The 15,120-nt window shown below is 39.9% G+C and overlaps 1 protein-coding gene across 10 annotated transcripts in view; it reads left to right on the plus strand.

Moving 5' to 3' along the window:
• The first annotated feature begins 489 nt into the window (after positions 1-489).
• Afdn (afadin, adherens junction formation factor) overlaps positions 490-15,120 on the plus strand; it is a 130,175-nt gene continuing 115,544 nt past the window's right edge. For 5 of the 10 annotated variants that reach the window (XM_029560999.1, XM_008827877.2, XM_008827878.2 and 2 more), the window contains exons 1-4: positions 490-681; positions 5,836-5,948; positions 7,948-8,111; positions 9,602-9,762. In XM_029560999.1, coding sequence (XP_029416859.1) covers positions 507-681; positions 5,836-5,948; positions 7,948-8,111; positions 9,602-9,762 — 613 coding nt within the window. In that variant the 5' untranslated portion in view covers positions 490-506. Of the gene's footprint in view, positions 682-5,832; positions 5,949-7,947; positions 8,112-9,601; positions 9,763-15,120 lie in introns of all 10 variants that reach the window. The other 5 variants (XM_017796841.1, XM_017796852.1, XM_029561000.1 and 2 more) reach the window with 2 other exon arrangements.

Below are 15,120 nucleotides of genomic sequence, written 5' to 3' on the forward strand. Positions count from 1 at the left end.
GGTAGGTGCTATTCTCAGGGATAGGGAATGTGCTGAATGCTACCTGTGGGGCCAGGAGTCTCCGTTTTTACCTTATAGGGCAGTTTTTGTGCTCGGGCTTTTTTAATCTATAGTCTCCTGGAAGGGGGGTGGGGAATAGCAGGTGGGGCTCAGGGCATGCCAAGGTATGTCTAGGCATGTCTAAAGCAGCAGCCAAGCATTTTACAGAAGCTAAAAGAGCAATTAGTGGGGGTCTGGAGGGATTGGGGGGTAGCGGGTGAATGAAAAGTGTCTCTGGGTTCTACAAGAGGTGAAGCAAGAGACACGAGACAGTGTGTCCAAAATCACATAATTAAAACCTGAAGACTAAAAACCCGTTTCCTAGTTTCTGTTTGAAATGTTTATGATAAACATTTAAAAAGCCTAATGGACTTTTTCATTTACTACTATGAAAAGTGGATGTTACCAGAATCATTTCCAGTAATGTATCATATTTTTTCTTTCAGGATCTGGAGTTCCATGGCGTGATGAGATTTTATTTTCAAGATAAAGCTGCTGGAAACTTCGCAACAAAATGTATTCGGGTCTCTAGCACTGCAACCACTCAAGACGTGATTGAAACACTAGCAGAGAAGTTCCGCCCTGATATGCGCATGCTATCCTCTCCAAAGTATTCACTCTATGAAGTGCATGTCAGTGGAGGTCAGTGTACACAGATGGGCAGTTGGTGCTGTGTCCTGACCTGGAGTCAACAGCCTGTCCAGGGATGTCATAGTTAGACCTCAGCTTGACTGCTCATCTCTTTTTCTTTCTTTCTCCCACCCAACAGAGTGATTGACAGGCTGGCAAACTTGCAAACCTAAGACATTCTTTTGTGTTCTTGCACATTTGTGGGAAGTTAGGATGAACGTATTCGTCTACATATGCGTATCTCTCAAGTAACATTTCATAAAATATTATCCAAAATATCTAGTGCCATAATACATCAGAGTATTGCGTGATAACTTCATTTGGAGAATATCTTAAGTATAGATTTAATGTCATGGAGAATTATAACCCAGTTCAGTATTGTGTATATCAAGTCAGTGATCTAGGCATCATGCTTTTATACTCTGAAACAGTGTATTACTCTTTGGGAACAGCTGGGCACCTTGAGGAAAATCTCCTTTATATAGTTTATAATGTCTGCTTACATTAACATTAGCCATTAATAAAGATGCCTTGTACAACATGATAACACAAAAACACAACTTGAAGTGGCTGGAGAGATGGCTCAGCAGTTAAGAACACTGGCTGTTCTTGCAGAAGACCCGGGTTTGAATCCCAGCACCCACATGGCAGCTAACAACTGTCCATAACTCCAGTTTCAGGGGATCCGACAGCCTCTTCTGTCTACCACAGGCACTGCATGACACAGGTACACTTACACACATGCAGGCAATACACACATACACATAAAATAAAAAATAGTAAATAAAAATATTTAGAAAAAACAAGTTGGGCTGATTAGAAATGTAGAAACTTAAGTATTTTATAGGTCCTTTGGAAATGTTAGTAACCTATTAAAAAAATGCAAAGTACAGCAAATACAGCCAAAAAAAGAATGTATGTGGCACAACCCCAATTTGAACCTCTTAAATTTAAGTAAAAATTTAAAATTTATTGTTAAAAACAAAGCTTTTTAACATCATTTTTCTTTTTCTAAAATTTTTTTTTTATTATTTTTTTATGTGTATGAGTATATTGCCTGCATGTGTGTAAGTGTACCTGCCGGGTTGTGTAATACCCGAGGAGGTTAGAAAAGGGTATTGGTTCCCCTGGAACTGGAGTTACAGCTGGTTGTTAGCCGCCATGTGAGTGCCAAGAATTGAATCCAGCCAGTGTTCTTAACTGCTGAGTCATCTCTCCAGCCCCTATTTACTTTTCTTGATTTAAAGAAAATACAGTTTTCCTTGTACATTTGAAATAAAACTAGAATGTTAGCGACGTGGGATTTCTCAGGTGTTGTAAACACTCTTCTTCAGGAGTATATATATCAGTCCATGGTTTTTAAGGTTAGGAGCCTGTTCCTTGCATAAATAATACCCAGACTAAATTCTGCCCTAGAAGACATTCTCAGTTCATAGAGATTCCTGAAGAGGAGTTTCACTTTACCTGTGGCTCTCTATGAATAGATTACAAAGAGAAGCAGCTCTCAACCCCCAGCTGCTTTTGATCTGTGTCATTTGGTTAGTTGAATACCAACCACCAGGTAGGTCTTGGAGTAACATGAAAGATTAGAATTTAAAATTAAATGATTTTGCTTTTGCTTTTTTTTTGGTCTTTTTGAGACAGGGTCTCCCTGTATCCCAACTGGCCTGGAACTCGCTATGTAGACCAGGCTGGCCTCGAATTCACAAAGATCCACCTGCCTCTGCCTCCTAAGTCCCAAGTGCTGAGATTAAAGGTGTGTGCTACCACACCAGGCTGATTGTTTTTTCTTAAAAAAAAAACACAGCAAACTCTTTTCCTTAGCCCCCTTCCTCCCCCTTCCTTCTCTTCTTTTTCTTTTGTTTTCATGCTGGGGATCAAAGCCAGGGTTTCAGGCATGCCAGCAAGCTGCCTACTACTGAGCTACAGCCTTAGCCCTAGTGTCTAGGTAATCTTTCAGTGGTACCTAGGCCAAAGAAAATATGTAACACTTCAGTTTATTATCTAGTTAGATTCAGACACTATTTGAAAAAAAAAAATACATAAAATGAAAGAAAAGCTAACCCTTTCATTTCATTCTCGAGTACAACTCCTTCTAATGAGGGTTGGGCATCCTGGGCCTAGTGGGCTTCTCTGACACAGGCCTGCACTTCCAGTCACATTAGTTTTTGGACATACTTTATGATCCTGACAGAGGGGATGCAGCATACTGGTGTGGACCAGGAACCAGTTGTCCCATAGCCTCTGACACAGTACATCTGTCCATTTGGACATTTCAGAGCTCATTTCTGGCTCCTCGTCGCTAGGCCTCCACATGCGTGGACTAAAGCCTGGGCCCAACCCTTGCTCAACCAGGAAAAATCTACTTTTATTCTTTTTTTAAAAAAAAAATTTACTACTAATATGTGAATGTATATGGTGTGTGTGTGTGTGTGTGTGTGTGTGTGTGTGTGTGTGTGTACCCTCGTGCCATGGCATGTATGTAGAGGTCAGAAGACAACTTTGTGGAATTGGTTCTCCTTCCACTGTCATGTAGGTTCCTAGGATGGAATGGAATCATCAAGTTTGCATGGCCAGTGCTTTACCCTCCGAGTCGTCTCATTGTCCCTTATTCTTTTTATATGTAGGGTTTCTCTTATTAATTCAGGTGGAAGCATAAATGATAATGCTTCTGAATGTGAAGTCACTAAGGCAGAAGGTCTCTTTCAGTGTATGAAGTTGCAGAGGGGCCTGGAGCACCTTGACTTTACGTACAGTGATGAGTCATCGTGCTTTAGCATAGTCCACCTTTGGTTTATTTTGTTTGTATGGTTTAGTCCTAATATTAGTTCCCTCAAATTATATTTTGTTATCATAAAGGATTTTGATCTGGCACAAATTTTGTGAGAAGAGCAACTTGGTAATTTATGGCAGATTTATTGATTCTCTCCTTCATTAGTTAACGCTTTCATTTCTTATATTTCCAGTTGCTAAATAAACAATTAAAAGTTTTTATTCCTATGTTCTGATACGTGGCATTGCTGTTTCTGTGTCCTATTTACTAAGTGCCTCCAGCAGCCTCTGCATGTTTTTGGTTTCCCATGCACTCTTGGGGCACCTTCTTGCTCTGCAAACCCTAGCTGCTCTCCTAGACTTGGTGTGCCCTACTGAGTTATTGCTGACACGTTTATCCTGTTGCCACGTTGTCACCAGGTGTAGAATGCATCCTACTCTTGCTCTAGGGGCCAAAATTTAAATTGTGGCAAATAGCAGAAGTACTTGGTTGGGGGAAATAGCCTTCTCCCTTCCTTCAGGCTGTAGTCAACACCTCTGTGCCCCATGGTGCACTTCTCTGTCCCTTCCTGTTGATCTCTTTTGAGAGAAGGTAGAGCCATCCTTCCCTTCAGCCCTGGCTTGGTCATTTACTGCAGGTAGTCCCTTCGTTGAAACCTAACTCCAAATGTCTTGTCTTTGTACTGCTTCCACTATGTACAGCACAGATACTTAATACCTGTATTTGTTTTGGCCCCTTAAAATAAATAACGCCACTTGAAACTGGAAACACATTTTACAAAAAATAGTAACAACCACCACTACAACGAAAAGGTCTTAGGTTTGGACAATGAAGTCTTTCTCATGTTTGATAGGGTTTTTGTTGCAGCTACAGGACACATCACTAAACAGATGCTTCCTAATAGCTTTTTTTCTTGACTGTGCATAAATTCTGTAGCTTTGACCCAGGATTGGAACTCATAATCCTCAGAACATTCCAACCTTGGCAAGCCAGAGTTTTCTACAGGGAGCTTAGGATGTCACAGGCAGGTTTAGACTTCGTGTGATTTTTTTTAAATACTATTGTCATTGGCATCACGCCATCCCAGTTCTGTAGGGTTGAAATTTTTACTTTCTATCTTCTTTGCACTGTGTGTGCTGCCTGTGCCACCTGACGGTGGGGTGGCTGTGGTACATAGGGCTGGAGAGTGGTGGTGGAATAGGGGGTTGAATTTTGTTAGATGTCAGTTACTCACCTCACCAGATATTTTCATTTTATGATGAATTTCACTTTTTTGCTCAAGCTTGAAAATGCTAGGTTTTAGGTTACTTGAAAAATCAGGTAACGTGCCACCCGTTTGGTGTTTGTGAAATGGGCATTTCTGAATAGTCTTACATTCTGCCTAATGGATACCAGAAGCTATGAACTCTAGAGGAAGAAGGAGATGGAGAGGTCACTGAAAACTTTCATTTTGTAGCAGTGACTTGAACAAGGGTGAGGAGTGAAGGTGTAGCAGATGGATTTCCCCAAGGAATGGGAGGCTCCTCGGATTGTTGTCTCAGCGGAGCAGCTCCTGCCCCTTTATTTTTTTCTACCCTGGATCAGGTTTCTTGACTGCTAGGAGGAGTTCTGTCCTTCATACATATCCCTGACAGTCCCTAGCTACTGAGGACTTGGATGGCCAGATTGTGTGTCCCTCAGTGCTATGCTCTGTTTCTGACTGGTATGCCAGGGAGGTTTGTCAGGTTTCCCTAGACTGGAAGAAGAGTACACCCAACAGCACTTTACCACACCAGGGGTGGGGTGGGGTGGGGAGGGTTGTGGTATTGGCAGAATAGTGGCATAGTGGCAGCACCGCTGTGGTGGAAGGGCACGTGAGGGCTGAGGTTGGCAACGTTAGAGATAAGATCAGATGCCCAGGAGGGCAGGCTAATGTGCCACCAGTCACTTGGGATAGGTGGTGGGCTGCTGCCATTTCATGGAAAATCTGATGAATCAGTGCAACCATGTAACATGATTCCCTTGTTTTCTAGTTGCTATGGGATAGTTTGGTTTTACAGAAATAAGTTTTTTGTTTTCACAGTTAGACTAGAATAAGGGGCGTGTTCTTTCCTGGTCAGTGTCTGGCACTGGATCATGGTGACAAACATGCTCACTAGCAGCAAATGTGTTCTGAGCAGTGCCCTTCGCCTGGTCAGAGGGTGCATGGAGTGTGTACCAAACAGCAGGAAGATGCTGCCTAACTCAGTGATTTAACATCATCAAACAGTACGTCTCAGTCTATCTGCGGATGATTGAAGGTTTGAAGTACTTCATATACATGACGTTTAAGTGTATTTCACAGAGTCTGTATCGCACTAATGCCATGAAATGACCACGGCTTGTTCTTTCTTCCATTTCATGTTTTGAAGAAGAAAGAAGATTGGACATTGATGAGAAACCTCTAGTTGTGCAGTTGAATTGGAACAAAGATGATCGGGAGGGGAGATTCGTCCTTAAGAATGAGAATGACACAGTCCCTGCCAAGGTGGGAGCAGTCCCTGTGTTTGGTGCACCACAGTCAGGGCTGGGGCTGTGGGACGAACAGGGTCTATGCTTTCCCTGGGAGCGTCTTCTCTTTGTAAATTCCTTCACCTCTTCCTGGAACGTGCTTGAAAAGTAGCCTCTTCTCCCTAGTCCATTCTTCAGTTCACCTGGTCACCCAGGATTGTCTTTCGTTTTTTTCAAAGAAGAATTTTGTGTGCTTTTGAGACAGATTTAACGATCATCATCAATTTCAGCTTCCTCCCAAATTAAAAAAAAATCGAATGGTCCCTGGAGGGAACAAAAGGGAAAAGGAAACTTTGCTTCTAGGTGCAGCTTTCTAAGGCACGTTCGAAATGTCTTCATATTACATAGTCAAGATTGGGAATCAGGAAGCTTTCTTGGATTTCTTTGGATGACATAGTAGACTGTGTCTTACTTTTCCTGTTCTTGTGGTAAAATACCCTGACACAAACAAAGGAGAAAGGGTTCATTTTGGCTCACAGTTTGGCAGAGAACTGGAGATGGGAGGTGAGGCAGCTGGCCGTACTCCAGGTACAATCAGGAAGCAGAGAGCTGTGATTGGTGGTGCTCAGCTCCTGTCTCCTCTTCCTGTAGTCCAGGACCCACACCCAGGGAGTGGTGCTGCCTACCTTTAGGGTGGGTCTTCCCTCTTCAGTTGACCTAATCTAGATAATTCTCACAAGCCTGCCCAGAGGCTTGTCTCCTGAGTGATTCTAGGTCCTGTCAAGTTCATAATCAATATTAGCCATCATAGAACAGTTCTAAAACTTTCTCAGGTGGTATGATATCTGGAATTTCTGTACCCTTGTTCTTTTTGTGTGTGGAATACCATGATTATTGATGTAACTTGACAATATTTTGTGCTAGGTCAAGTGACATTTTGTGTAAGATTTTGGTACTGAACAGATGCTAGCAAATATAGAGGCTGAAACTATTTTAAGAGTCTTCTAATTTTCACCCTAATTGTGAAAATGCTGTTACTCTTGTACAGTAGCAGGAGGCTTTCTCTGTCTGATGTCTGTGTTGCATGTTAGATCCTAGGTATCTGCACAGATGTGCTCTTGTCTTCCAAAACTGGGTTTTGGTGACTAGCTACATTTGTGGCACATGCATGTAAAGTGTTCCCGTTGCTTTACTGCTTATGTTGTATCATGTTTGCACCATGATTTCAGCTGGTGTTCTTTCCTTCTGTTTACTTTGTTGTGGGCCACAGGCCCTTACTGGCATGTACAAACTCTTTTGAGGACTGATACAATGTTATAAATATCTGTGAGTGGAAAAAATAGAATATTAATGTTCTTCTCTTCTTAATTTTGTGAAATAGGGCAGGTTTTTTGTTTTTTTTTTAAATGTAACTGTTTTTCTTCTTTACCTATTCAGTAGCAGGCCAAGTTTGTAGGTTGAAATAGAAACTAAGAATAAGTCAATAAGCAAGATCTAGAAAAGAAAGTAGACATTTTTACAAAAAATAGAATACATATAATCTTGATTCATGGAAACCAACTCATTACATTTCTTGTGAAGTTTCAGGAAACCACCTGTTACATAGACAGTGGTCTCTATTCCTGCCTCATTTCACTAGGCCCCTTATCAGGTCATGTTATAGTCACTTTTTTTGTTTTATTTATTGAAAATCAGATTTCCTGATTTGTACTCCAGTTTTTGTATTGGCTTTGGGTTTTTGTTTTCTTGCTTCTTGTTTTTAAATTGAGGCAAAATTTAAATACAGTGGAATGCTTATATCATGAATGTTTAGTTTACTTGGTTTTGACCAGTATACCCTGTCACTATCAGCCTCATCAAGGTAAAGAACTTTCCCTCATCTAAGGCCCCGTATTGTTCCATAGGGTTTTGTTGTTGTTGTTATTTTGGGTTTTTTTTGGCCATGGTTTGTGAGGTGAAGGCAGCAGCCAAACCATAAGGAGCTTCCTCTGATTCCAGGGTAGTGGTCAATGTGGTGATAATGTTACTTTTACCAGAAGGCCCAAAGTAATGGACCTGAAAAGCAGGAGAAAGAAGGTGTCATTCAGAACTTCAAGAGAACTCTCTCCAAGAAGGAAAAGAAGGAGAAAAAGAAGAGAGAGAAAGAGGCACTGAGACAGGCTTCTGACAAAGAAGAAAGGCCTTCCCAAGGAGATGACAGGTGAGGTGTTTTTGGAAACATTCCCGTCAATGTAGGCCCCAAGCCCATGTGCCTAGTGCACCAAACTTGTTGAATTGCAGGTAAATGATGACAAGAATAGCCAAGACTGCCTGGAAACCTGAGGTTCTTCCAAACTGAAGGGCCTTATTTGAACAAGGTCCTTGCTAGCAGATGCCTAGATCAAAGTGTTAGAGTCGGTGGTTTCTACATTTTCATCTAGTCCTTTGAAGCTCTCACTTTTGTGATCTCGGCCAAAAAGGCAATTGCGGTTCCTAATGTCACATACACTGGCCAGAGGTTGGCAGTGCTGGGGAGTCGAGCAGGTTTTCCATCTCAAATCCAGATGCACCTTGGACATTCCTGTTCTGTCACAACAGCCCTGGATGTAACCTCTAGGAGGAATGCCTGTGTAGTTGCTTGTGAGTACAAGCTGTGTTTGACGTAGCTAGACGAGAGGAAGGAGGTGTGTGGACACAGTTCTCCTGTATAGAGAACATCCTAGAAAAGGAGAGTTTGGAACTGACACCTGTGGCTTGTCATTTCACTGGCTTACTTTAAGAGGTGGTACATTATTTGATATAGAAAATGAGTTACTTCAGATGAATCAACTTGATTGATTAAAGCTTCTCTTTCAAAAAATATGTTTATGATTAAAATTACATGTTTAAATTATTAAAATTTAGTCATATTTCAGTTTATTTCATCATAGTTAATACTTAGTTTTCTGCTCATTATTTGATACTGTGGATCCTTTTGCAAAAACTATTGGAGCAGTCTCCTTTTCAAAGTTTAGCTTCAGAAAACGAATGCTAGTTAGTCTTTTAGGTGTTTAGAAAATCATGCTTTTAATGAATTAGATTCTTCAAGATTTACTATAAAGGAAGATTCTTAAATATTTTTCTTGTATTTGGAGTGTGGGGCTGGAGAGATGGCTCAGCAGTTAAGAGCACTGACTGCTCTTGCAGAGGACCCGGGTTTCATTCCCAGCACCCGCATGGCGGCTACCAACCATCCATTAACTCCAGTTCCAGGGGAATCTGAAGCTCAATCCGAAGCTCTCTTCTGACCTCCGCAGCATTGCATGACACGGGTGCACTCACATATATGCAGGCGAGACACTCGTACACATAAAGTAAAAATAATAATAAAATATTTATATTTGGAACGTTGTAGTCTAATATCATTTGTTGTTTAGGATGACACTGGTAAAAGTTGAAATGAATGATTGTTCATGAACATGTGACAGTTGAGCTGTGTGAACTCACCGTAAAGTTTACTTATATATTTTTCATTCCTTCAGTCCATTTGTTTGTATAGAGAGATGCTGTATCATTAATGTCATGGCAGTTACCACGTGGTAACTAGTATATGGCAGACCTGTTAGGAGATAGATGTAGCCAATGATATTTACCATTATGTTTTTTTTAATGATTTTTTTTTCCCTAGTAGGAAAAATGTTTAAATATTGTTGGTGATCTCGTACCTCACAGTGAGAATTCTCGGCTGGCTGCCGAAGTTTACAAAGACATGCCTGAAACCAGCTTTACTCGAACAATTTCTAACCCTGAGGTAGTTATGAAACGGCGGAGGCAACAAAAACTGGAAAAGAGAATGCAAGAGTTTCGGAGCTCAGATGGGCGGCCAGACTCAGGTACAGTACAGAGAAGATTGTTTTTCTCCGTATTTGTTGTAAAAAATATTTAATTATGCTTTTTATGTATGTTATGAGTTTTTTCTTAAAACAGTGGGTGAGGTAGCCTATGGCAAATGTGTAGCTGAAACTTCTCTGTCTTATTTAGAAGAATTCTCTTGACATAAAGGTAGAGTTAGTCACACATTCTTACCTAGTGTGGCTCTTCTGCCCCCTCCCCCCAAGTCAGATATATACAAAAGATCTCCATAGCTGGATGTGGTGGCGCATGCTTGTAGTCCCAGCACTTGGGAGGCAGAGGCAGGTGGATCTGTGTGAGTTCAAGGCCAGCCTGGTCTACATAGTGAGTTCCAGGACAGCTGGGGCTACGGGGAGACTCTGTCTCAAAAGAAAAAAAAAAAAAATCTCCATATACCTATCACAGTTTTGATAATAATTTATATTTCTCTATTCCAGTATGCATTGCCCTCCCATACCGAAACTACTATTTTGAAACAAATTGCAAACTTAATTAGTTCATCTATAAATGTTTTAGTATATTTTCATGAAGGGTGAGAATCCATAATAAAATACAACTCCAGTGCCATTATCACATGTCAAAGAACTGTCAGTAATTCTTGTAATCAGGTATCCAGTCATTGTTTAAAGTTTCCTGATTGCTTTTGATATTTCTTGGAGTTAAGATCCAGCTCAGACCTATATATGAATCAAAATTGGTTAATGTACCTTTAAGTTTCTCATCCTAGAATCCCCTTTACTTGCTTCATTTTTTGTGGGTTTGTTTGCCTTAACAACCTAGGTTATTTATCTTATCAGATTTTGCTGACTAATGCCCCTCCCCATTTAAACACCCCATTTTATCCATTTCTCCCTTAGTCACACTTGTTTCCTACTGTTCACTCTCAGGGTCCTTCTTTCCCTTTACCTCCCTGGTTCCTTTTCATTATCCTGGTTCCTGCAGTTACATCAGGATACATACTCACATATGAGGATTTGGTGCTAGGATCCACATATGAAGGAGAACGTACGTCATTTGTTGTTCTGAGTCTGTGTTACTTAGTACAGCAGTTTCTAGATCCATCCATTTACCTGCAAATTCATTATTTCATCTTTCTTTACTGCTGAATAGAACTCCGTTGTGTAAATATACCACATTTTTGTTAACCACTCATCAGTTAAGGGACACTTAGGTTGCTTCCATCTCTTAGCTATTGTGAAAAGAGCAGCAACAAACATGGTTGGTTGTACAAGTATCTCTGCAATAGGATGAGTTCTTTGGGTATATGCCAAGGAGTTGTGGTATAACCAATCAAATGGTAGTTTCATGTTTTAGATTTAAAAAAATATATATTATTATTTTATGTGTATGAGTATTGCCTCTATGTATACAAGTGCACCCATGTTGTGCAATGCCCTGGAGGTCAGAAGAGGGCATCAGAGCCCCTGGAACTAGTTACCAATGGTTGTTAGCCGCCACATGAGTGCTGGGAGTCAAACCTGGGTCTTCTGCAAAAGCATCCAGTGTTCTCACCCACAGAGCCATCTTAGATTTTTAAGAGTTCTCCACACTGCTTTCCATAGGGGTTGTACAACTTTGCAATCCCACCAGCAGTGGATGAGCGTTCCTGTTTCCCCACATCCTCTCCAACATTTGGTATCATTTGTTCCCTTGATCATAGCCAGTCTGATTGGGGTAAGATGAAATCTTAAAGTGGTTTTAATTTGCATTTCCCTAATTACTAAGGATGTTGAACACTTTTAAAGATTATTTCTTAGCCATCTTTATTTCTTCTTTTGAGAAGTTTGTTTACATCCTTAGCCCATCTTTTAATGGAATTGCTTACTTTCTTGATTCTTTGTTTTTTGAGTTCTTTAAATATTCTGGATGTTAAACATCTGTCAGATGTGTCACTAGTGAAGATTTTCTCCCACTCTGTGGATTTTCTCTTCACTTCCTTGGTTGTTTCTTTTGCTGTACAGAAGCCTTTTAGTTTAATGAGATCCCACTTGTTAATTCTTGATCTTAATTCCTGAGCAATTGATGTCTGTTTTAGAAAGTCCTTTTCTACACCTATATCTTGTAGAGTATTACCAATATTTTCTCCTAACAGTTTCAGAGTTGAGGTCTTTGATCCATTTGGAGTTGACTTTTGTGTAAGGTGACAGATATGGGTTTAGTTTCATTCTTCTACAGGTGGAGATCCAGTTTTACCAACATCATTTGCTAAAGATGCTGTCTTTCCTCCAGTGAATGTTCTTGGCCCCTTTGTCAAATATCAGGTGGCTGAAATCGCATGTACTCATTTTTGTGTCTTCAGTGATGTTCCATCAATCTTCGGGTCTATTTTTGTGCCAGTACCATGCTATTTTTATGACTATAGCTCTGTAATACAGATTGAGATCTGGTATAGTAATCCCCCCAGTGCTGCTCTTTGTGCTCAGGGTTGCTTTGGCTATCTGGGGACTTTTGTGCTTCCATATGAATTTTAGAATGTTTTCTAATTCTGTGAAGGATGTCATGGGGATTTTAATTGGCACTGCACTGAATCTATGGATGGCTTTCAGTAGGAGAGTGATTTTTACAATATTAATTCTTCCAATCCATGAGCATGGGAGGTCCTTCCATCTTCTGATGTCTTTCTCAATCTCTTTCTTTAAAGATTTAAAATTTTAATTTTCATTGTAGAAATCTTTAATAAAGTCTTTGGTCAGTGTATTAGTTACTTTTCTGCTGCTGTGGTAGAAACACTGACCGAAGCAGTTTATAGAAGGAAGAGTTTGAGCTTACATTTCCGGGGGAATTACAGTCCGTCATGGCGGGGAGGCATGGTGGCTGGAGGTGGCTGGAGCAGGAGCAGCAGCAGCTAAGCTCCCACATCATCACACAGGCACAGGAAGCAAGAGAGCAACTGGAGATCTGGGAAGGCTTGAGAACTCTCTAAGCCCACCCCCAGTGACGTGCTTCCTCCAGGATAGCCACACCTTCTAAAACCTCCCAAAACAGCACCACCATGTGGGGACAAAATGTCCGAACACTTGGAGCCTATGGGGGACATTTTCATTCAAACCACCACAGTCAGGTTTATTCTGAGACATTTTCCTTTTTTTTTTTTTTAATTTTAAAAATTTTTTTAGGTTATTGTGAATGGGAGGGTTCCCACGTACTCTTTCCATTTGCCTGCTATTGGTTTATAAAAAGGCTAATTTTATAACCTACCACTTTACTGAAAGTGTTGATCATTTCTAGGAGTTTTTTGGTAGAATTTTTGGCGTCTCTTAGGTATAAAATCATCTGCAAAAAAAAGAATTAATTTGACGTCTTCTTTTCCAATTAGTACTTTTAAAAAATATTTTTTAGTGTCCATAGACACTTCTTTTTTAAAAATTTTATTGTTTTTATTTTATGTGTATTGGTGTGTATTGCCTGCATGTGGATAAATGCACCCGTGTCATGCAATGCCCATGGAGATCAAAATTAGTACTTTTAAAATTTCCTTTTCTTGTTTTATGCTTTAGCAAGAGTTTCAAGCACTGTGTTGAAAAGGAGTGGAGACAGTGGACAGCTCTGTCTAGTTCCTGATTTCAGTGGAAATGCTTCCAGTTTTTCCCCATTTAGAATGATGTTGGCTGTGGGTTTGTTATATATGGCTTTACTTATGTCGAGGTATGGTCCCTCCAGTCCAATTTCCTCTAGGACTTTGAACTTAAATGCATGTTGAATTTTGTCAAAGGCCTTCTCTGCATCTATTGAGATGACCATGTGATTTTTGTCTTTCAAGTCCATTTATATGATTCAATGATGTTTATTGACTTGGTGTATTGAACCATCCCTACATCTCTGTAATAAAGCTAACTTGATTATGGTGGATGATCTTTTTGATGTGTATCTGTATGCCATTTGCAAGTATTTTGTTGAGAATTTTTTCATCTGTGTTCATTAAGGATATGGGTCTATAGTTTTCTTTTTTGGTTGTATCTTTACCTGGTTTTGGTATTGGAGTGATGCTGGCTTTGAAGGAATTTGGGAGTTCTCCCGTTTCTATCTTCCTGAATAAGTAGTATTGGTTGCAGATCTTTAAGTGTCTGGTAGAATTCTGCTGTAAATCCATCTGGGTCTGGGCTTGTTTTAGTCGGGAGGTTTTGTATTACTGTTTCAAATTTCCTTATATGTTATGGGTCTGTTTAAACTGTTGATCTCTTCTTGGTTTAGTTTTTCTGGTTCCCATGATTTTAGATACCTATTGATTTCTTTTAGGTTTTCAAATTTAATAGAGTATAGGTTTTAAAAATATTCCCTTGTAATGGTCTGGATCTTTCTAGTGTCTGTTACGATGTTTCCCCTTTCATCTCTGATTTTGTTGATTTGGAGGTACTCTTTCTTTTGGTTAACTGGGCTGAGGGTCTATCTATCTTTTTATCTTTTCAAAGAACCAGCTCTTAGATTCATTGATTCTTTGTATTGTTTTCTTTGTTTCTATTTCATTAATTTCTGCTCTGATTTTTGTTATTTCTCCTGCACTTGAGTTTCATTTGTTCTTGCCTTTTAAGAGTCTTGAATTACCATGTCATCTTTTATTTGTGTTTCTGATTTTTTTTTAATTAAAAAAAATTATTATTTTTATTTTATGTGTATGAGTGTATTGCCTGCATGTATGTGAGTGCACCTGTGTCGTGCAATGCCGCAGAGGTCAGAAGAGGGCTTCGGATTTCCCTAGAAGTAGAGTTAAGGATGGTTCGTAGCTGCCATGTGGGTGCTGGGAATCGAACTCGGGTCCTCTGCAAGAGCAGTCAGTGCTCTTAACTGCTGAGCCAGCTCTCCAGCCCCTCTTTCTGATTTTTTAATGTAGACACTTAGAGCTATAAACTTCCCTCTTGGGACTCCTTTTAAAGTCTCCAAGAGATTTTGTTGTGTTGTATTGTCCTTTTTGTTTAATTCCAGGAATACTTTTCTTTCTTAATTTCCCCTTTGATGCACTCATTGTTCAGGAGTGTGTTGTTTAATCTCCATGAGTTAGTGTAGTGACTAGGGCTTCTTCTGGTGTTGATTTTAAGCTTTACTGCATTGTGGTTTGATAGAATGTATGGAATTACTTCAGTTTTTTTGTATTTGTTGATGTTTGTTTTGTGACCCAGTATGTGATTAATTTTGGAGGAAATTCCATGGGGTGCTGAATAGAAAGTAAATTCTTTGGTATTTGGGTGGAATATTTAGTAGATTTTGTTTCTTAATCCATTCAACTAGCCTGTGTCTTTTGACTGAGGAGTTCAGTCCATTGATATTTAACATTGTTATTGAAAGATGTGTGTTGGTTCCTGTCCTTTCAATTTCTGTTTGCATTCTTGGTCTAACTTTGTGTT

This window comes from Nannospalax galili, unplaced genomic scaffold (assembly GCF_000622305.1).
Source record: "Nannospalax galili isolate Female #2095 unplaced genomic scaffold, S.galili_v1.0 scaffold1873, whole genome shotgun sequence".
Classification (NCBI taxonomy): Eukaryota; Metazoa; Chordata; class Mammalia; order Rodentia; family Spalacidae; genus Nannospalax; species Nannospalax galili.